Source organism: Aptenodytes patagonicus, chromosome 7, assembly GCF_965638725.1.
Source record: "Aptenodytes patagonicus chromosome 7, bAptPat1.pri.cur, whole genome shotgun sequence".
NCBI classification, from domain to species: Eukaryota; Metazoa; Chordata; class Aves; order Sphenisciformes; family Spheniscidae; genus Aptenodytes; species Aptenodytes patagonicus.
The window spans coordinates 308,704-330,044 of NC_134955.1; the positions used below are offsets into that span (position 1 = coordinate 308,704).

The window sequence follows — 21,341 nt, forward strand, 5'->3', positions numbered from 1 at the left end:
CAAACCTTCCTTCAAGGAAGCAGCTAGGGCACCAAGCGCCGAACTCTCTGTTCCTGTAGCATTAGCAGTAGATGTGCCAGGCTTCTGGGGGGTCCCTTGAGCTAAGTCTGACTTACAGCAGATGAGTATTAGGTCCAAACACCTCTAATTACATAAACAGATAGCCGTAAGTCAGCGTTTTGAGGCTCTAGCTTTGCCCTGGGAAGAGCTTTTCGGCATAGAGGTCAGTAACAGTGTTCCAGTGTTGTGTTGGTAAGACACAGCTGTGTGCTCAAATGCTTTTATTCCCTTTGCTTGGGCTTTCTGCGGTTTAGCATTAACCGTTAACAACCTGGTGGCATAAAATGCTTTGCATTTTGTTGTGCTTGTTTAGAGCTGGTACTGTTTGGGATTGCCTCTAGAACAGTTGCTGTGATAAACAGATGGGTCAGCCAGGGCCACCTGGGTGTGACTTCAATCCTCACAGCCAAATTTGGGTGCTGGGGGGATGAAATTCATGCCCTGTTGCAGGGAAGAGGTTCTGCTACGCCTGTGATACGCAAAGTACGTCTGCTAGGGCACATCTGGGAAAGAGCAGGACATCACTGCAGCGCTCTGACTGATACTGCCTCTCCCCGCGACAGCATTTACAGGGAGGAAAGGCACTTGTGTAAGCCTAAAAAGAAGAAGAAAAAAACAAATAAAGCAGGTGAAAAGAGTGGTGGTGGTGGGGACAGAATGTGTTCAAACACTAGGGAAGGTGTGAAGTTTACAGAAAAACCCTCAGGAGACATCAGTAAAATTAGAACTCTTTTTATTATTAAATAATTAACACTAGACTGATTCAAAGCTCTTTCAGCAGCTTGAGCTGGTGTTCCTGAATAGGAATGGGGGCAGGCCCCCCATGACAGCATTCGTCCCCTGATTAACAGAGATTTCCTCTGAAGAATAAACACTACAAGTCTGCAGCAGCTGAAAGATCGCGACTAAGAGAAGAGTATCTGAGGAGGAGCTGTGAAAGGAGTTGGTAGATGCTCAGTCCGGTGGGGGGAGCTGGAAAACTCACTCCAGACGAAATGATTCTGTCCTGCCTTAAGGCCTGACCTTCATGGCATTTTTCAACTCCTGATCCTTGAAAACCAGGCCCTCTGAGGGTCTCCGAGGTTGGATGGCTCAGAAAGAGGGAGACCCAAACAGCAAGCTGCATATGCACAGCTCGTCTGACACGCTGGCACGAGCCCACGAGCTCCCGGCCACTTACTGGTGAAGCTGTCATGGCTGGACATCGTCAAATGGTGTGCTGATGGGGTGACAGCCAGAGCCGTGGAAGAGGAAAGTCTCTCCTAGTGCGTGCTGAAATGAGGTAAGACAAGGAGGGAGCAGTGCTCAGTGGCTACATCAACTGTTCTGAAGTCTCAGGTAGGAAAGCCTTCACGTGCAGAACCAGTTTGCAGCTTGGCATTTGGGCTTCGCTCCCTTCAGCCTCCCTTCCTTCGCCGGTGAAGGCCTCTCTGCTCTGCTTCCAGGCTGGCTGGATCGAGCCACGAGCATCCCCTTCTCCCCAGCGTGCCAGTCCTCTGTGGATTTGCTGCTGCAGAGCCGGACGGCCTCGTCCACGGCTCCCTGCCACGATGTCTTTCTCTGCCCATGCTGGGCATGACAACGTCTCCTTTTCAAGGTGAACATCGCTCTCCAGCAGCAGGGAGCCAGCTGTCCTATTTGTCTTTTGCGTCCAGCTAAAAATAGAAAGACCACACAGTGCTTGCTAGGGTGTTTCAAACCTTCCAGCCCCTGTTAGCTCAGCCAGCGATGCTTCCTAGCACCAAAATCCCAGAGCAAGGAGGAGGGGTTTTTTCGTGCGTCACCACATTTGCATCAGCTTTATGCATCAGTGATCTAGAGCAGCGCAAGCATTAAACCAAGGGCTGCTTGGTCTCATACAAATGCAAAATGGCTTGTAGTGAAAGATCAAAAACCTGACCGAAGGACTAATAATTCCTATTCATTCCTACCCCATAATCTGATGAAAGTAAGAACCACCTGAATGTTAAAATTGGAATCCTGAAGCCAAATTTTCTCTTGGGTCAGAAGAAACCATGTACGGACAGTGTATCTGTTAAAAATACAACTGGCTTCTTACTACGGCGAGTTGGCAGAGCCCTACTGCAGACAACGGAGCTGCGCCCATTTACACAAGCGGAAGAGTTGGCCCAGCCCACAAGTTACAACTTCTGCTTAAATTGAAAAAAAAAAAAGTTCAAAAAGTGATGCCAAATGTGGGGAAAAAATCTTCCCAGCAGGTCTAAAGTAATGTAATCCTTAACGTTAGCTCTAAACTCAAAGTAATTAAGAACTTGCTCTCCTACAATTTCTCACTTCTGAAGATCTCAAAAGATTACAGACGTAAGAAGAACGGCACAGGGAAATAAATGATCAGCGGGGGAAAAGAGTCAAGTCTTTAGTTAGCGATTCAATGCTGTCAGGCGGAGCAAGTACCCTCACTCCTGCCTGCCGCTTGCTGTTCGTCGCATGTCTGGCCACCGCAGCACCTCGTTTGGTCTCAGACATAGCGCAATTGGAGCCTCCCTTTCGTTACGACTATTACTTATTTCTCACAATGACTAGAAAAAACACTAGAAATGAAACCAAAGCAATTAAGCGACCGTACAGGAAGAGGAAAGCTCCACTAAGGTGATGCTTGGCTCGGCTCCTGGGTTTAGTTCAGCAATTGCTCGTGTTAATGTGCCATTAACAGCATCACAGGCTCAGGCTCTCAGCCAGGGAAAAAGCAGCGTAAAAACCAACGCCTGAACAGCAGCTTCAGCACCCAAGAGCGTGCCCCACTGCGCGTCTGCACGCTCAGTGGAGTTTTCCAGTCTCCTCACACACATCTGAGGGAAGCATTGCCGGAAGAAGAAAATGCCCATGTTTTGTGTTGTTTAAATGCAAAGATGAGTCGTCTGCTGGCTTACAAAGATTATACTGGATTAATTTGATACAGGTGACAGGGGATTTTCTGGTTGGTCACTTCCAGCTCCAGGAAACTGTACCTTCATCTATAGGGCTTTTTTGTTGCGTTTGGGAACAAATTAAAAAAAAAGATGAAATCAACAGAAAGCTTTTCAGTAATTGAGTGGGTCACTGCCTGAAGAAGCACTAAAGCATTCTCATTCAACCCAAAGCCTGGCCTTTTCCGTGTTCTTCCTGTTTCATCTGAGGTTGGCGGATCTGCATCCTCCCCTTCCGTACCACTGAAACATTCAGCAACACGGCACGCTCTCTGCTCTGTGGCACCTTCACTGTGAAATAGCACTGAGGTTTGCTTTTTTCTTTTTTAACCTTTTTGCACTTTTCTGTGGTCCTTTTCTCTGAATGCAGACTGCAAGCATGGCGGTGTCTGCGGTGCAAGTCTAACCCCAGCAAGCACAAACCTGCTCCCCCCGGAATAACTCCAGCGCAAGGAACAAAGAGGCTGAGGGAGGGAGACGGGGCTCTGAGCCCCTTCCCACCTTTGCTTTTTCCTTCTGAATTAGTGTTTGCATCTCTTCATTCCAGTCCAGCAGCTCCACCAGCTTCTCGACCCCACTGATCACGTCCCCCAGCTGGGCTACGTCATTGTAGCGTTGCTGCCAGGCGAAGGGTCCTACGAGATCTCGGTTGATCAGGACTCGGGGAACGGAGCTGCGAACAGCTCCTGCCAGGCTGGCAAAGGGCTCCACCTGAAGGAAGGCAACCCGAAGGAGCAGAGAGAGACGGTCACCCCCGAGGGGCACTTGTGGGCACGAATTCACTGCACGCTAAGCTTGTAACCGCTGTGTTTAACAGTTCTCCCACCGTGGGCTAAGCTACCCCAGCTTTGAACAGGTTACGGATGTCACCAGTTATCCGGTGGCCTTTCCTCAGGTAGCTGCAAAACTCATCTCTTGCTCTCCAGGTGCCCACCTTTACCAGGAGCACACAAGGTTTTCAGAGGGTCTCTCAGAGTGCATGCATCCTATTTCTTACCCTGCCACCTCAAATTTTACCTCGATAACCCAGTTTCTCGCCTTCTCCTCTAAACCTCTCTCCTCCAGAGTCCCCTCGGGCCCTGTTTTCCGTGTGCCTTTTTCTCCTTGTGAGCAGGGGTTTCCCTTAGTCCCAGACCTCTAGGGACGTTCCAATGACGAAAAGCAGGTCTGCCGTGGGGAAGTCTGTCACGTGGAGGAAGAAGCGCTGCGGTAGCTCCTCGCCAAAGAACACAATGTCAGGCTTGACGACTCCAGTGCAGACAGGACAGTGAGGGACCTTGTCTGCCATGACGTCCCCCTGAAGCAAGAGCACCCAACACCACTTGTTACGGGGCAGCGCATACCTGCACAGCAGGGTCAGAACCACAACACATCCTCGCGGCAACATCCAGCCCAAGTCTGGTCCCCTCCAATAAAACCTCTTGGCCCTGAGGGCAAAACAACAGGCCTGCAACAGGTTCTCCTCCTTGCATTAATTTATGTGTCGATGCCCAGCTGTGACCACTCACCCTGAAGTCCTCTCCTGGGAACTTCCTTCGACAGACTGTACAAGTGGCAGTGGCAAAGGTGCCGTGGGCTTCCACCAGTCTATCGGGAGGGATCCCAGCAACTGGAACACAGCGCGTGGGAAAGGACCAGCTCAGCGTGAGGTGACTGAACCAGAAACTCCACATTCACTGGGCATTTCCCCAGTCCTGCCTCCTATTCTGCTTCTCACCGTCATCTCTTCCCGGCGCTCTGCTGCTGAGAGATGGGGAAAAGAAAACTCACCTCTCTCCAGCCCATCGATATTCTGGGTATAGAGGCGCAGGAGGAGCCCTTTGTCGTGCAGGAGTCTCAGGAAATAGTGGGCGTAGTTGGGTCTGTAGTTGCCGGGGTAGAGCTCCTTGGCCAAAGTGAAAAAGGGCTTAGGGTTGACAAAGAAGTACATCAGTTCAAAGATGGCTTCTGGGTAAGGGATGTTGTACTGCTCAAGGTTACTGTAGAGGCCACTCCCCGGGGACCTGCAAAGAGAGGAGAGCGGGGCTGGTAGTCAGAATGCAAGAAGAGTTGCCACCCGCGACAGAGCCAGACCAAGACGTGACAGAGCAGCCAGCCAGATCCTTGGGTTCCCTCTGGCTGCTTTGTGCTGTCCATCGTGTGTCAAGAGAGCAGCTGAAACTACCTCTGCACAGAAGGAGAACCTGCCTCACATCCCTGCTCTACTGCCACCCCACCTTCTCCCGGCTGCAGAGCTGTGCCTGCAGTTGGAGGAAGGGAAGGGCCACGCTGGTATGCTGAGGACCATGCTCTCTTCTAGCTGGAGCGTCTCAAGCCCGCGCCGCGGCCACGTCGGCCCTTCTCTGGTGGCCAAGGTGGTGCAGTGAGTGCAGCCACAGAATCAAGCAACGGGCATGACTTAACCATCCTGAAGACCTGGGCCAAGGAACGGCCCAAAGTCCGACTGGTGATGCCAGCCTGCCTTTGGCTGGAGAAGGAGGATCAGCAGGCACGGAAACTCCTGTGCCTAGTCTAGCCTGGCACAGATAAACAAAATGGAGGGGTGAGAGGAGTAGCAGGCACCAGCATTATCTAAGCTGAAGATCTTGGCCCTCCCAGCACTGAAAAAGGACAAATGAAACAATGGAGGCATTACCTAAAATCTGGGATGCCGCTGGGGGTGCTAATCCCAGCGCCAGCCATCACCACCACTCGGCGACACTCCTTCTTCCGAATTAGCTCTGCCACATCCTGCAGGGTGAGCTTCTGCTTCCCACCATCATCTCCCCATCTGCCCATTCCTAAGATGGCTCTGGCAGCAGCAGACAAAGAGAAGGGCCTGGTCCCTCGGACCCTGCTCGGAACAGAGAGAAAGCACAGCAGGTAGTGTACTGACAGCGACTTCAGCTGAAAACTGCTCGGGGGGAGAAAGCCACCCCAAGAATTTTGCAGAAAGCTCTTCAATCGGCAGGACTGTGTGCTAGTACTTAACGAGGAGAAAGCTTAACCATTAGTCTAATCCATATCCCAGGAGTAGATACCTTCCATTGCACTTTTTATGCAGATCTAAAAATACCAAATCACTGGTACCCCTATGAGAGGGGTTTTTTTTGGACAGGGGGTGGACATAGGGCTGTGGGAACGGTAGCACTGGGACTCACGGGTCTCATAGTTGATTTACACTGCTCTTGGGATAAGGAAGACTCTTTTCTATGTCCTGAGTTTCAAGAAGTTTCTAACAGGGTGATGCAGTGACCCTGGGATGATGCTGCCCAGGTTACCACGGACGTTTTCATTTCTCTATTTCCCCCAAGGGCTCTGCCTTGCGAGAGCTCCACGTGTAAACAGCAAATGCCTAAAGGAATCACAGGTCAGCACTACGTACAGATGGGGCAGAGAGCAGTCACTACCATCTGAAGGAACAGCTTCTCCCCAGACAATTAGTGCTTGCTGGTGCAGGACATTACGAGCAGTCCAGAGAAGGCGTGGGAATGCGAAGAGCCAAGGGAGCTGCTGGATCTTGGCAATCTGCGAACGGCAATTACCGAGCTGCAAGTGTCGACTGTGGCCTCAGTGTGGTTGACGCTGTCTTCACAAGGACATGGCTCTGCCTTGTCAGACCAGGTTCCCGGGGAGCTAAATTCACAATCTGGCAAACACCAATATTTCTCTGGTAAACCTCTCCACTCTTTGAGCTCCCGGGCCAGCTCTGGCTGACAGAGATGGGGACCCATCTGCCTATTTAGACAGGAGAGGTGATGTCCTCTATCCCACGCTTTCATTGTAACAGTACCGGTTCCTTCCCCTCGGCATCCCGGTGCAGAGGCCTGGCGGGCATCAGGCACCAGCACCGGCTGTGAGGCGAGGGGCGCGCGAAGCCAGACAGCCCTACCTCCGTGCTCGCGAGCCAGCTGCCCCTTTGCTGTCCCCAGAGCAAAGGGAGAGCCGGGCCAGGCTGCCCGGGCCACTGCTGCTGCTGCCATCCCTGGGGCCGCGCTCCCACAGGCTCCTCCATGCTGCAAGAAAGCACAGGGCCGGTGAACGGGTGTTGAGGGAGCACCGGAGGGCAGCAACGCGCGGGCGACGGTGGTGTCTCCCCTCGGGGCACGCTCCCGCCCCTCAGCCCCCCTCACGGCCCCCTCCCGCTCCTCGGCCCCCTCCCGCCCCTCAGCACCCTCCCGCCCCTCAGCCCCCCCTCACGGCCCCCTCCCGCCCCTCAGCCCCCCTCACGGCCCCCTCCCGCTCCTCGGCCCCCTCCCGCCCCTCAGCCCCCCCTCACGGCCCCCTCCCGCCCCTCAGTCCCCCTCACGGCCCCCTCCCGCCCCTCAGCCCCCCTCACGGCCCGCCCCCGCCCCTCAGGGCCCTTCCCCACACCTGACCGCCCGCCGGGCCTCACCCGCCGCCAGGAGCCCGCCGACCGCCGCCGCGCCGCTCCGCGTCCCCCGCTCCATGGCCGGGGCAGCGGCCGCGCTCCCCGCCGGGCACCCGCCGCCGCGCTACCGCAATGAACCGAGTAGGCGCGCCCGCCGTCGCGGCCGCCTCTCTGGCAGCGACCCGGCCTCGCTCGCCCCCCACCCCCCGCCCCTTTTTGGGTCGTTTCGGGGATTTTGGGGGTGTGTGTTTGTTGAGGGAGGGGGAAGGCCGGGGGCAAGGCGTTGCCATGGCTACCGCGGGGCGGGGAGGGCGATCGCCGCGGGGCCTTACGGTACCCAGCGTGCCCCGCGCGGCGCCGGAAGTGAGTGTGCATTTCCGGCGGCCGCGCGGGCGGGGGTGGCCGGGCGTTAGCGTCGCTTGTCTCCTCGCTGCCTCCTTCCCTCCGGCCGCCGCCATGAAGGACGTGCCGGGCTTCCTGCAGCAGAGCCAGAGCTCGGGGCCGGGGCAGGCCGCCGTGTGGCACCGTCTGGAGGAGCTCTACAACAAGAAGTGAGTTGGGGGCGGGGGGGAGCGCTGCTGTGGGAACGCCTGCCCCGGCGCGGGGTGGGTGGGGGGGGCGGCCGCTGCCCTCGGCAGGGCCCGCCCGGCTCCCGGCCGCCTCTCCCGGGTGTTCTGGGGCGTTGCTTTTGTGGGGCTGTGCCCCTCCGGGCGCACCGCGGGGCCGGCCGTGTGCTGTCCCGGCCTGTCCCGCAGAGCGCGGGGCTCCGCGGCCCCTCTCCCCGGGGCGCTGGCTCACGGTACGAAGTGCCGGGCTGAAGAGCTCTCCCGGGGCGGGAATGGACCGCTCCCCGCGTCCCTCTTGTCACCTGGTAATCGCTTAACCAGCGCGTACGTAGCTGTGGAAAGCCGGGGAGCTGATTTCCGTGTTGCTCTCCTTGGGGCTGCTTTATGTTAGTGCTCGGGGAGGGGGGGGGTGTCTCTGCCACCGGTTTTTGTCTCTGTCATTAGTCACAGCAGCCGCAGGGACAGGCGGCTTCAACAGATTTCGAGTGTGAAATGTAGGATATGGCAGGAGTTGAGGAGCTGGTATAAAGTGTGAACTCACTGAGTGGCCTTCTTGTTTCTTAAGACTCTGGCACCAGCTGACTCTGCAAGTTTTGGACTTTGTTCAGGACCCTTGCTTTGCCCAAGGAGATGGACTCATCAAGGTGACGTGCTTGATTGTTCCCAAGTGTTTTATCTTTCCGTAGTGAAGGCGAGTGATGGTGTTCTTGTACTAGTGAAAAATAAGCAGCCTGTGACTTATCTCTGGAGAACTATTAAACTAGGTGAATTCAGCTTTCTGGGGTTTATGCATTAGGTATGAGTGTGCAGGATTTGGTAGGTGTGTGAAAATTCTGCTAAAGTTAAATGTGTCAATTTTAGAAGCTTCAAAAGGATTCTTTAATTTCATTCACTTAAGATTTGGGGGGGGGGGCGGGCATGCAGGGGGAGCCTTTTCCTTTTGTAACAAGGGGTTTGCAGCTGCAAGTGTAGGATGGATTGTCAGGTGTTCACAAATGCTTCAAAGTATTCTGTAGGTTATTTCACCCGCTGTCCGGGAACTTCTTCCATTTATGAAGATAACAGCATACTCGGCCCAGAGTCACATGTTCTCTCTATGCCACAAGTAATCATGTATTTTTGCTCTCCTTTGTGTTTTTAGGTTAAAATTCTGTTCCCCAGGAGATAGTTACTTCCATGATAAAGAGCTGTGGGTTTCTAGAGACAGTCTCTTTTCCGAGTGCGTGCAAAGAGAAATTTGAAAGCTTTAGGCCGGTGCTTATTGTACAGTGATAACTGAAGACATGCACCAGGCCAGCCCATAGCAGGGAGGCGTTGTGTTGTAGTATCTACTAGCTCGTGAGTTTCTTGAATCACTCCTTGCAGTTGGAAGGAGACTGCAGAGATAGAATTATCTAAAATGAGCAATTTTTGGCTCCTGGATTCTGTACGGTGTAGTTGGATGCCCACTAATTTGTTGGAAAAATGAGTTGGGATACAGTGAAAAGCGAGTGTCGTAGCTGAAACGAAATATCCTTTTGCCCTGACTGTCGATATCTCTGCCTACAGCTGTATGAGAACTTCATCAGTGAGTTTGAACACAGGTGAGTTTCTTTGCCTGGAGGTTTTTAGGTAACCTACCGTTGACTAAGGCTGTTCTGACGACGAGTTTTTTGCTCTAGGGTGAACCCCTTGTCCCTGGTAGAGATCATTCTTCATGTAGTCAGGCAGATGACAGGTAAGTGTCCTTACCTGTTACTTACGGTATTTTTAGCAACTGATGCCTATGAAATTTGACTAGTTAATAGTAACAGCTAAATCTTCAATGTTAAGCTATTGTCTTTCTGGTATATTGAAAAGGGAAAGCGCTAACTCAAAGAGCTTAAATAATTACCGCTACATAGAGTAGCAGGTCTGCTGCTTCGCTAGAGAAACGGCTGATGGGCAGAAAGCCCGGCCTACGATAGTAGCACCTTTTGAAGGTTGAGCGGTACGCTATAGAACAAATATACTCCAGTCTTCATGAATCCTGTAAAAGGATTTATTTCTAGATTGAGATTTAGTTCCACGGGAATTCCTGATATTGCTGCCTATTTTTTTTTTTTCCCTTTACTTCAGATCCCAATGTGGCCCTTACTTTTCTGGAAAAGACTCGAGAAAAGGTATTTTTGAAATTGCTTTTTCTGGTAGTCCACCTATAGGAATCGTTTTGCATATGAGCATATATGGTATAGCTGAAGAGGCAGATATGTGTATGTTGAAACCTATGCTAGACAATACCTACTCTTTTTCTTGGTGAACAGCTCTGTATTTTAATGCAGGAACATATTAACAAATGAAATGCAGCCAGCACAGTCTAGGTTTCAAGAGCCTACCTGGCTGCAAGGGTAACACTCTCTGAACGTGTATCTTTGTGTAACTGCAGGTAAAAAGCAGTGATGAAGCTGTCATTTTGTGTAAAACAGCCATTGGGGCGCTCAAGCTGAACATTGGAGACCTGCAGGTCACCAAGGTGAGGTGATGACTTGAGTAGTTCAAGCGTTCGGATATTTTGGAGCACTGTGACACACTTCAGCAGTTACTACAGCATGGGCATGTCTGTGCCTCAGTTTTGAATGAGAAGATGATAAATTTGCAGCTCCTGGGATTTCCAGGAAGACCTGTGGTTCTGCTTTACATCTTGTAGGCCGTAAAAATGCGTGTATGGTACTTACGGCCAAATCTCTGAAGTTTCAGTAAGATTCTGATGCATGTAGCCTTTGAGGTGCTGTTGCTTATGGGTGGCCTGCAGCTGATCACTGCAACTGTCGGTGTGCACAGCTCGGAAGAGAGGGAAAAAATATCTTGATATATTCCAGTTCGCAGCTTAGAGGGTCTCATGAATTCAGCAGTATATATGCCGCTTGTTGGCGAGCTGCTAACGATGACTGAATTAGTGTATCGTTTCCTGTGCTAAGCGTGTTGTTTATTTCATCTCTTGGCTTTTTTGAGAACCATCTCTTAAAGCTGAGATGAGTTTTTTCTCATGCAGTGCAGCTTTGTCTCTTAGAGCAAGCACAAAGTTTGATGGGTTTGGGTATAAGTGTGTATATATATATGTATGTAAGTATAACTGCAGGATTGTTTTTCTGGGGTTTGGGGTTTTTGTTTTAACCTAACTACTACATAAAGGAAGAATGCCATTGCTTTATTTTTAATACTGTGGTAGTGGCTTTGACTGTGGTCTCATCTGCTTTCTACTGAGTGGGTGTTACTTCTGGACCACACAAGAATGCTGTAACCCTTCAGTGGTGAGCTAGAAGGCTGGGGACGCGTGTTTGAGGTGTACCTTCGCCTGTAACAAACAGGTTTTCACCCTTCTCTAGGAGACCATTGAGGAGGTTGAGGAGATGCTGAACAATCTCCCTGGGGTGACTTCAGTTCACAGCCGCTTCTATGATCTCTCCAGCAAGTACTACCAGACGATTGGGAACCACGCCTCTTACTATAAGGACGCTCTGCGGTTTCTGGGATGCATTGATGTTAAAGATCTGCCGGGTAACTCTTCCTTTGCCGAGCATAGAAAGTCCCAGTTTTCATTCTCTGTTTCATCACTTCAATCTAAGTAAATGCACTGGCGGAGAACAGGTTTTCTCAACATTATTTTGAATCTGCCGTGATTGCGCCAGGATCTAGCTAGAAAGGGGAAGAACCCACAAGAAGAATGGCTGAGTAGGATTCTGCTCCTAAGCTGCATTGAAGCGATGGGAGGGGAGAAGTGTCCCCACCAGAAGGGATAGTTTGTTCTAGTTCCCAAAAATCTTTAATATAGATTCAAAAAGTGGCTCTTTTGTGCTACTGCTGTGGTTACTGCAGGCTTCTGAATTTCGGGCTTGGGAGAGGATGAGAAGGAGGGCTGAGAATGATTTAATACAGGCACAGAGAGGAAGGTGAGGGAGGGGTTGATGGGGCTTAGACTGCTGCTTCATCCAAACTATTTTTGTTGTTTTGGGGTTTTTATTTGTTGGGGTGTTGGGTTTTTTTTTTTTCAGTATCAGAGCAGCAGGAGAGAGCCTTTACCCTGGGACTGGCAGGGCTCCTGGGAGAAGGTGTTTATAACTTTGGGGAGCTGGTAAGTTGATGCTGCATTGCTTCACTCGTTGAGTATCAGGAATTCATTTTACCTTATTAACGCTGTCCTGCCTGGTTTCTGCAGCTCATGCACCCCGTTCTGGAGTCCCTGAGAAACACTGATCGGCAGTGGCTGATTGACACACTTTATGCCTTCAACAGTGGTAACGTAGAGACATTTCAGGCTTTGAAGTCGGCGTGGGGTCAGCAGGTGAGTGAATGAGTTGCTATATTGCTTAAGGCCTAGGCTCAGTATTTACAGAGGACACTTAGATTCTGTAGACCTTTACCTTAAGAATTCCTGACTCCGGTGCATTGGTATAATTTTAATCATAGAAGTAGTAATGTTTCTTTCATCTTGATATGTATCATTAGTTTTCTTTTGGCTTTCCTCTGTGTCTGGTTGATTGAAAGAAGTAAAGAGAAATCTCTTGTGATCCAAGGGGAAAGCAAACAAAGCCGGCATGCAGTCCTGCACAGGAAGATAATCTCTGATTTAATTTCCGTAATGCCATTCACTCCCAGTATTAAACTGCTTCCGATGTAAAATAGTGGTTTTCCCTTGTGTTCTAGGAAGTTTGAGGAAAACAGTTGTGTTGGATATTAGCTACGCTGACTATACCAGAAATTACTGATATAGCAGTAATTTACAGGTCGACTTGTATGTCCACTTGTGCGAGGCTCTGGCCTTTGGTAAAAGGTTGCCTGCCTTGTGAAGCGCTGCATTTAATTGTGCAGTTCTTATGACTTGTTTTATGGAACCGTTACCAGGTAGTGGGTGGGTTGTAATGGCCTCCTCCCTCGTAAATGAGGGTAGTGGGTCCCCACGTGGCTTACTCCTGTGTGTAGCATGCTGTTCTCCCCCGGGGGGGAGCGGGGGAAGTAATAACTTACTTGTTCCATTTTATCCTCTTACAGCCAGATCTGGCTGCAAATGAAGCACTTCTGCTGCAGAAGATTCAACTGTTATGTCTTATGGAGGTGAGCTGAGAACTGTGATGTGTTAAATGTGGGAAATGGAAAGGGACTGCTCCAGCTGCCTTTTGGTGGGGGTAGTACTGCTGAATATTCTGTTCTCTGCTGGGTGCATTCATTCACTCCTCTTACAGAAACTCGTGGGTATAAATAGTTGACTGCAAATTTCGCCTCTAGGTGGTGCCAAAAGGCAAGGACCGCTAGGAAAAAAAGCCTTGTGGTGTACTACTTGTTTGCAATTTCAAGGGTGTGCTCTTTCAGGCAGGATATGGAGGTGGGGAAGAAAAGAGCAAGCTTTGTATCTTGAGGATGGTATCTGAAATGATAAGTCTTAAAGTGTGTTCTAAAACACAGTTAAAATCTTTGTTTACTAAGGACTGAAAATCCTTTCCCAGATAGGTAACCCTAAACATTTAAACAGTTTTTCCTGTCACTTGAAGGCTTTGGCTCTGTTGTTACCAAATAATACTGGTGTATAAACCTCCGTGGCCCTGGATCTGTTTCAAAAACTTAAATATTGAGTTCTCTGGAGCATGATGTATGTTTATACACACCCACATACCAATATTTGTGTATGTTAATGTGTATATATATATATTCCACTTCTAGTGTTTTACTGTGAATGAGTTTTACCACCTATAGGTACTGTGTAGGGATTTGGTATGCACTGAGATGTTTCAACACAGATTGATCTGCTTTATTTGGAGATTATGTTGCCTAGAAATCTGTGTGGAGCAGCAAGGTGTGTGTGGAGGAGGGAGTGGTACTACTCCTTTCTGCTGATGTAAATGCATTTTTCTTTCTCATATTTAATCAAAATACTTCAAATGCAGTTGCTACTGCAGATTGAGAGCTCGGCAGGGCAGTACGAGGGAAGCTGTGCGCACTGTTGGAAAAAACTAAAACTGTGTGGGATTTATTTTTTGTTTTGTTTACTTGAATTCAGATGACTTTCACCCGACCAGCCAATCACAGACAGCTCACTTTTGAAGAGATTGCTAAGAGTGCCAAAGTCACTGTGAATGAGGTGAGTTCAGGTTTAGACAAACTTATTAATGTCTAAGTTCTGAAGATCTACAAGTGTCTGGATAGACATACTCCCATAGGTGAACTCTTAAGTAGAAATGTTCTCCCCTGTTCTTGTGCATTTGGAGAACTTTTTTCTTTGTTAAGAAGGAATTAACTGCTTGATGCTCCTGTTTCTTGGCAAATAAATTTTTGAAGATTCTTAGTCATAGTCTTAAGTTGGAAGAGAGCTCTAGGTAATCCGTTCCCACGTGCTCTTGAAAGCAGGCCTTTGGATTAGATTATGCAGGGCCCTGCCAAGCTGTCTTGAGTATTTCCAGCGAGGGGAAATGTCACTGATGTTTAATTTTTCTCATGGTGAAGAATTTTCTTCTGTTATCCAGATGGAATCCTCGCTGAAGTAAATCCTGCCTGTGGTCTCTTGTCCTTTCACCTTGCATCCTTGTGAAAACAGTACCTCTTACCTTCTGTGTTACTGCCTTTTAGGCACTGGAAGACTGTGATGAGGTATCCCCAGGCTGCCTCTTATCTAGGCTGAACAAATAAAATTTCTTCATAATGTCAAGTTCTCAGCCTCCTAATCTTGGTGGCCCTTTGCTAGACTCTCTCCAGTTTTGCAGTGCCCCCCTTAAACTGAAAGGGGGGGCATGCAAAACTGGACACGGTATTGCAGGTATGCTCCAACAGGTGCTGAGTGGAATGATCACATCCCTTGATCTGCTGGCTGCGTTCCTACTGATGCAGACCAGGGGACAGTTCCCCTTTGTTGCTACAGGGGCACGCCCCTGGCTCTTGCACAGTTTGCTGTCCCCCCCAGACTCTGCTCCTTTCCATCAGAGGATACTCTGCTGAGTATATTCAGAGTATATAGTATCACCGCAGCCAGTCAGACGTCTGCCTGTCCTGTTGCTTGTGGTCATTCGGTCTCAGGTGCAGGACTCCATGCTTATCTTCACTGTACTTCATGCGATTCACGTTAGCCCAATCTATTGAGGTCTCTCTTCATGGTAGCTCTTATTTCCAGCACACCTACCTCTCCCTACCAGTTTGGTGTCATTGTGAAATTGTCATCTGGCTAGCTTAAAGATAGTTAACTAGTATCAGACCCAGTGTCAACCCCTAAGGAACACTACTCATAACCAGCTGCCTGTTCAAGCCTCTGATGTTTGAGCTTGGTGGTTTAGCACATTTTCCACTCACCTTGTGGTGGTTCTGTCTGTGCTGTAGATTGCCTTGTCAACAAGGATGTGGTAGAAGGTCTTGTTGAGCACTTTGCTAAAAGAAAGGTACAGGGCACCTATGGCGCTCTCTTCGACCGCTGAGCAAGTTATTTAATTTAAAAAGGCAATCATATTGGTCAAGCACTTCTTACCCATGGTAAATCCATGTTGACTTTTTCCAATTACCTTGTTCTTCCGGGGATTTCGGAGAAAAGAAAAGAAAATAAATCCATTCTTAGGGAAAAGAAATCTCTCCTGTATATTTAGATGTCTAGTCTCAAGGCAGTTTTATAACCTAAAAGATGGGTGTGAGAGAGGCTGCAGCTGCTCTTGATTTTGTTGTGTGTAGTAAACAGTCTTCCAAAAGCTAGTGCCATTTAAAGGTTTTATTCATCTCAGGGGAAACTGGGTGATTCTCAGTTGTTTCCTTGAATTACTATTTATTTTTAGGTGGAACTGCTGGTGATGAAGGCTCTCTCGGTAGGCTTGGTAAAGGGCAGTATCGATGAAGTCGATAAGAAGGTGCACATGACATGGGTACAACCACGCGTGTTGGATTTACAACAGGTAACGACCAGCTTGAATATTAAGGCAGCACTAACTTGTTTTGGTGTGTGAAGTGACCTGGAAATTAACTGTGAAGGGTCACTGAGAACGTCTCCTTAGTGCTTCTTAAGATACTTGGAAAACGAGGAAGTATATCAGCTTTTCCTCATTCTTTTTTACATTACCACCTTTAGCTTTTACCTTGGGTATATGGAGCGTTTTGTAGCTGTGTTTTGCAGTAAGTAGTTAGAAACCTGTCAGGAGATAGAACAGGATATTAGTGACACTTCTCTTCTGAAAGCCACGCAAACCACCATAAAACACAAATGCTATGACTGTGTTTTCCAGAATGATGCAGACATCTGTGTGGCTGCTTCAAGCCTAAATGCATGAAACAAAATCTTGGAGTTTCTGGGTTGTAGGTGGCACACTTGTCTTGGGAAGAGAGAAGTTCAGGGTGATAAAGATGAGAAGCTCAGCACCTTCAAGTTCATCCTTGTAACATTTTAGGAGACTGTAAAGGGTGCCTTTTACCTTTAAAAAAAAATTCAGTACATGAAATACTAGCTGCAAACAATTCCTTTTGTGCATTTCGATTTAACTTTAAACATGACCATTTTGATGGTAAAAGATGTTAAGTAGCATCTTTCTAGATGTATGGGGTTTTGAGTAGTTGTTTGGGATCCCAAGTGTTTGTCCTTAAGGTGAATATCGGTATTTCCAGTAGTTGAGGCATTAAAGTTATTGTGGGCTTGCCTTGCAGATCAAAGGAATGAAAGACCGCCTGGAGTTCTGGTGCACAGACGTGAGGAGCATGGAGATGTTGGTGGAGCACCAAGCTCATGACATCCTAACATAGAGGACCTTGCACTACCCCTGGGAGAGTAATTTCTACTGCTGCTGGCGCTAGCAGCACTCAGACCACTGACTCTGTACTGAATTATATTGAAGGGGGGTGGGTGGGCAGAGGGGAGAGCAGCTTTTTGACGCTTGTTCGGAGGAGTAAGTGGCCTTTTGCTGTGTAACCCTTTGGTGCTTGGAGTCAAGATTTCCCTATGCGCTAACATTAGTGGCACTGACCATGAGAGCTCCCATCCTGCTCTCGTAAAAGGAGAACAAAGGCTCCGCAGTGGTTGATTTATCAGTCTTGTTATCAAACTGTTGTGAGAGGATGCGATGCTGGTTGCATGTTATGGGAGCGGAAGCTATTTGCCGGGTAAAGGGGCTAGCAGAAGCTCCTTTATGAAAACATGCTAGAGAGGTGCCTGACCAATACGTGGTATTACTTAGTGGTATCGGCCTTAGGAGGGCATGACCTTCCCCGGTAACCTGTCTCTCCCCCTGCCCCTGCAGCAGCCAAAAGGCAGCATTACTGAAATCATCTTTCTCCTTTTGCCCCCTTTCTGCACAACCCCTCCTCCTCATCTGCAGTAGAGGAAGCGTTTACTCCATCAAAGGGTGTTTTCCAGGATTACTGTTTAGTGGATGTGGTTTTGTATACTTTTGGGGGTGGTTGGCTTTTGCAAACACTTTGTGCTAAAGTGAGGTGCAGCAGTATTGCTGGAATAAACTTCTCTGCCTTCCCTTTTCTGTAGTTCTGCGTCGGTCGTCTTCATAACTTGCAGTTGAGCCTCTGATCTGTTTAGAAATATGCTTTCTTTTAAGTCTCATGTTACAAAAACCCCTTGTCCAAGAACAAGACGGATTTAAACAGTCTGTTAATCACCAGTGAGATTAGTGTGTAATTTACTTTATGTACTTTATTGTCAAGTTCTTTTCTTTTGTGGGAAGCTGTAGTCCTGATGCCTTTTCTCAAGTTGAGGAAGCATTACTGACTGAAAAGGCCTAAATAAGGGCCGAGACAACAAGCTTTTGTTCTGCTTTTGCCTCTTAACAACTGCTACTTTAAAAGCTTTCTGTAATGTAATTGTTGTGCTCTACTGCTGCTGCGATGTCTTTATGGGGATGGAAGATGATTGCGCGCTTTGAGAATTTGAAACAAATGCAGATCTGAACTGGAGGCTGCCTCCAAGTATCCATTTGGATGCATAATACTCCTAATTATAAGGCGGTAATAGCAAACTACACTAAGGTTTATAACAGTAACTTTAAATTGAACGGAGTCATATTCACATACCTGGCTAAATTCCTTGGGATTTAAGTGGATTTTTAAATGCTGCTGCCAATGTATCCCCGGTCAGTTCTTGCTTCGCAGCGCCAGTTTGATTACTGCTGTGATTCGAGAGCTCTAGTTATCAGTTTGATTCTCTGGTGTCACTCTAACAAACTGTACTACTGGAATTTTTATACTTTGCGTGCTTTTTCTAGTTTGCTGTCTTGACTCTCAGGGTTTAATGCCAGCCACGGGGAAAAAATGAAAGCAGGTGGCTGATGCTAGACTGCTCTGCGGGTGCAAAGATGCTTCAGGCAAGGGAGACTTAAGCTTTTTAAGAACAACAACAAAAATCAAATCAAATTGTCAGACCCTATACCCAGACCCTGGTCACCCTCCACCCTTCTGCCTCTCCAATCAGTTCTGGCCTAAATTTCTTCCTGGTTTGGAGTTGTTCAGTTCTGAATGCCTGCCTCTTCATGTCCAGTCCATCAGTTTTATCATTTTGCGCTGCCCTTGTTTGTTCAGCCGTTGGAGTGTGCATTGAACCACATTGTTTTCTCCTCCTGTGTTGTGCAATTTGACTTTCCCTAGTTCTTGCTTCATCTTGTCTTTCAAAGCTCATTCCTGATGTCGCTTTTACTGCCTTCAGAAGAGCATGTGGGGGAGACAAGCGTTCTGATCAGGAAAATGTTTCCTTTGTTTTATAGCTAAGGACAGGAAAAAGGCTTAAAAAAGTACAATCTCCTTAGTAGTGTCATGTCACCGCAAGTTAGGAGTAAATGAAATGCCGACCGTGCGGCAAAGCTAATGCATCGTAGGGCTGCTATCGCTTTAGATGAGTATCAAAAAAACCTGAAGCGTTAACTGTTGAAACGGCACTAAAGTCTTCTCCTGAGAGTATTTTGGCAACCCTCTTGTACTGTGGGGAGTGATCACTTGTATGTAAATTTTTCAGCAGGTCACTGAAGATCTGCAGTCTAAGTGAATTATGACAGTTGTTCCAGAGGTTTTTCCAAGATATCTGGACGTATTATTTGCTACCCAAACCTTCCTGTGTGGGAGCAAGTGCTGGCTGTCTGCTTCCATAATGCAAATTAGGAAATTTCGTGTGTGTTTGGGGGGTGGAGAGGTTCTTCATGCAGGAAGAAAAGTCAGATGTGCAGCACCCAGACCGCAGACCATTTTAAATGTCACTTACAGCCTTTGAGTATTTTCTTGCTAGGAATTTAACTTGATTTTGCTTCCTTGCTAGTGCTGTGAGTGGTTCCTTGGCATCTGCCCTGTGCTTCACTGCAACTGTACAAGGTAAAAGCTCCAGTGGGAAATATGCCTCCCTGCGGGAGCCTGCTGCAAACTTACAAAGGAGTACCGCCTTTAGGACAGCGTGCTGTCCAACAGCAGGATTACAGATCTATTCCCCTATGAACAAGCACACGGTTGAAGCAAAACCAACAAGCCATTATGCTGAATGCTAATGTGAATTTTAATGAACAAACTCAGACGGTTCCTTCCCAGTGAAGATCTGTGGTTTTATCTTCACTCATACTTCTGCTCTCAATGGGGTGCAGGTTGTTCTTGCCGCTTCTTAATCTGATCTGCGCTTGTAGTGCTCCACGTGTGCCATGATCCAGGCTGCTGGTATCAGGAAGCACGCGGACATCACGGAAAACGCGATGGCTTGCTCCTGCCGGCGGGAGAAGAAACAGAAGAATTAGTGGGACGGCTGCGCGACGGCCACGCTGTATGTGGGGCTCCTGGGACGGTTGCACACTGGTGCTGCGTCTAATGCAATGGATCGAGCACACTTGTCCACGCTTCTCGCTCTTTCCAGACCCACGGCTGTCAGATGGACTCACCTTGGGGCAGTGGGAGGGAGATTTGGGTAAGCGCAGCAGTTTCCACCAACAGTGAACCAAGCTGGTTGCTCTCTAGGTTTGTTTCTATCACTCTCTGTTTCTCTGTCATGATACTCACTGGGAAATCAGAGCAACTTGTGACCTTCAGTCAGCAGTGAGGCTTGGGCTCGTGGTGTTTCCAAGAGCAGCTGTGCCTGACTTTCAAATGACTTTGAGGTGTGAATTGCAACCAGCAGCAGGCTCTTATATTTCTGGTGCACCAGGGCAGCACTTAACCCCTTGCACTGTCACTGTTTATTTCTTTTTTTTATTTGGCTAGAAAAAGAGTCTCCAGGCTCGTGAGCACTTTGTTGCAGACCTCGGAAAGGCGGCAGGGGATAAACTCCAAGCAAGGGGTGGAGGTGAAACCTAGCCAGGATTTCTGGTGAAAAGCTCCTTTTTCCAAGCTCATTTCACCCAGCCCAGGAGGGTTGCTGGAGGCTCCTGTGTTGGTGGGATCATCCCCAAAGGGAGGAATGACGGAGGGACCTACACGCTCTGGCTCTGCGATGACGGCAGACCCCATCCTTGCCCACAGGGACACCTGCTTTGGGGTGTCCCATGAAAGGGGGGGGAGGATGGGGCCCAGGTCTGTCCCTGTGCTGGCAGGGTGCCTTGAGGGACTGCCAGTGCCACTGCCACCTCCTCCCTGAGGTCCTCAGGCTGCCCAATGGCTTAGCCTCCCTGGGGGGCACTCTGGGCTCCAGGGACCCTCAACAGGTACCCTAAGCCCCAAGGGTTAAAAAAGGTGCTGAAAGAATAAAATAAAATGGAAGCAAGAGCCTGAAGGGGGGGAGCAGGGCATGCACCCCCCTGGGGGGGAGCAGTCTGGAGCTTGCACTGCTCTGGGGGCACCTTTCCTCCTTTTTTCTCCCCCCTCCCCTTTTGCTTTCACTCCCAACAACAATAATTTGGCTATAATGCAGAGGGGGGTTTTGTGCCCCTCCGACCAGGGTGGGAGCAGGTGGCTTCCCCCCTCCTTTTCAGCCCCCCACAAGCTACTCACAGCAGCAGAGAGCGGATGTTCGGGTGGCTTGGAGGTGATCTGTGCCCGGGGGACCCGTGGGGTCCGCAGCACGGTGGCCAGCAGCCGGGAGCCCCGCTGAAAGCTCCACATGGCGGTGGCAGGGCGAGCGAGCTGCTTTTCTTACTGCGGCTGGGCTGCAGCTGCCCAGCCTGTCACTGCTGCCACCGCCCCTCCGCTGCCACCCCTCGGCACGGGGCCTGCTGCTCTCCCAAGGGCACGGCAGCAGAAAACCCTTAAATGCCAAGATTTTCCCAAATTGCTCACTATTTAATTTTTTTTCCTTCCTTTAAGTGTTTTTTTTTTTTTTTCTCCCCTCAGCAGCACCCAACTCCCCACGCCTCTGAGGTCAAAAACCGTGTCCCCAGCCAGCAAGGTGGGAGCTCTCTGCGATGCTCTGCTGGAGAGCAGACCTATTCTTCTCTCAGGCTTTTTAAAACTTACAACACTCAAAACACAGTGTACTTTTTTTTTAAGCTGCTGCAGACGTGATGCCTGATCTTCTCTTGTCTGATTGCAGTGAGCAGGACCTGGCTCGTCCCATCC

The 21,341-nt window shown here is 49.2% G+C and overlaps 2 protein-coding genes and 1 long non-coding RNA gene across 8 annotated transcripts; 1 reads left to right on the plus strand and 2 right to left on the minus strand.

Annotated features, from left to right (window-relative positions):
- Nucleotides 1-776: 776 nt before the first annotated feature.
- SIRT3 (sirtuin 3) lies at nucleotides 777-7,417 on the minus strand. 6 transcript variants are annotated; one of them, XM_076343590.1, is made up of 9 exons: nucleotides 7,363-7,411; nucleotides 6,859-6,982; nucleotides 6,352-6,494; nucleotides 5,623-5,820; nucleotides 4,758-4,990; nucleotides 4,496-4,596; nucleotides 4,123-4,284; nucleotides 3,489-3,698; nucleotides 1,619-1,715 (listed from the first exon to the last, which is right to left on the minus strand). In XM_076343590.1, the coding sequence occupies exons 2-9, from the start codon at nucleotides 6,979-6,981 to the stop codon at nucleotides 1,695-1,697; spliced, it is 1,191 nt and encodes a 396-aa protein (XP_076199705.1). In that variant the 5' UTR covers nucleotide 6,982; nucleotides 7,363-7,411; the 3' UTR covers nucleotides 1,619-1,694. The 6 variants fall into 6 exon arrangements, with proteins under 6 accessions (XP_076199710.1, XP_076199705.1, XP_076199706.1 ...); XM_076343591.1 differs by lacking the exon at nucleotides 4,123-4,284 and adding an exon at nucleotides 4,331-4,414; XM_076343592.1 differs by lacking the exon at nucleotides 6,352-6,494 and having other exon boundaries at nucleotides 7,363-7,417.
- Nucleotides 7,418-7,717: 300 nt separating this feature from the next.
- Nucleotides 7,718-17,354, plus strand: PSMD13 (proteasome 26S subunit, non-ATPase 13). The gene is made up of 13 exons (XM_076343597.1): nucleotides 7,718-7,889; nucleotides 8,470-8,548; nucleotides 9,453-9,487; nucleotides 9,566-9,621; nucleotides 10,002-10,045; nucleotides 10,309-10,395; nucleotides 11,249-11,420; nucleotides 11,915-11,994; nucleotides 12,079-12,204; nucleotides 12,912-12,974; nucleotides 13,915-13,995; nucleotides 15,665-15,781; nucleotides 16,524-17,354. The coding sequence occupies exons 1-13, from the start codon at nucleotides 7,795-7,797 to the stop codon at nucleotides 16,617-16,619; spliced, it is 1,131 nt and encodes a 376-aa protein (XP_076199712.1). The 5' UTR covers nucleotides 7,718-7,794; the 3' UTR covers nucleotides 16,620-17,354.
- A 1,987-nt stretch (nucleotides 17,355-19,341) lies between these two features.
- LOC143162748 (uncharacterized) lies at nucleotides 19,342-20,959 on the minus strand. Its single transcript, XR_012995790.1, has 2 exons — nucleotides 20,778-20,959; nucleotides 19,342-19,560 (listed from the first exon to the last, which is right to left on the minus strand). It is a non-coding gene; the product is annotated as an uncharacterized LOC143162748 (long non-coding RNA).
- Between the last annotated feature and the right edge of the window lie 382 nt (nucleotides 20,960-21,341).

Bases quoted from the DNA above. Each gene is read 5' to 3' on its own strand.
- SIRT3 (XM_076343590.1), bottom strand. From the start codon at position 6,981: ATGGAGGAGCCTGTGGGAGCGCGGCCCCAGGGATGGCAGCAGCAGCAG. The intron at 3,699-4,122 runs GTCTGGGACTAA...GCCTTCCTTCAG, and splicing joins TCATTGGAACGTCCCTAGAG to GTGGAGCCCTTTGCCAGCCT. The intron at 1,716-3,488 runs GTGGGAAGGGGC...TTCTATTTTTAG, and splicing joins TTCAGAAGGAAAAAGCAAAG to CTGGACGCAAAAGACAAATA.
- PSMD13 (XM_076343597.1), top strand. From the start codon at position 7,795: ATGAAGGACGTGCCGGGCTTCCTGCAGCAGAGCCAGAGCTCGGGGCCG. The intron at 8,549-9,452 runs GTGACGTGCTTG...CTCTGCCTACAG, and splicing joins AAGGAGATGGACTCATCAAG to CTGTATGAGAACTTCATCAG. The intron at 10,046-10,308 runs GTATTTTTGAAA...GTGTAACTGCAG, and splicing joins TGGAAAAGACTCGAGAAAAG to GTAAAAAGCAGTGATGAAGC.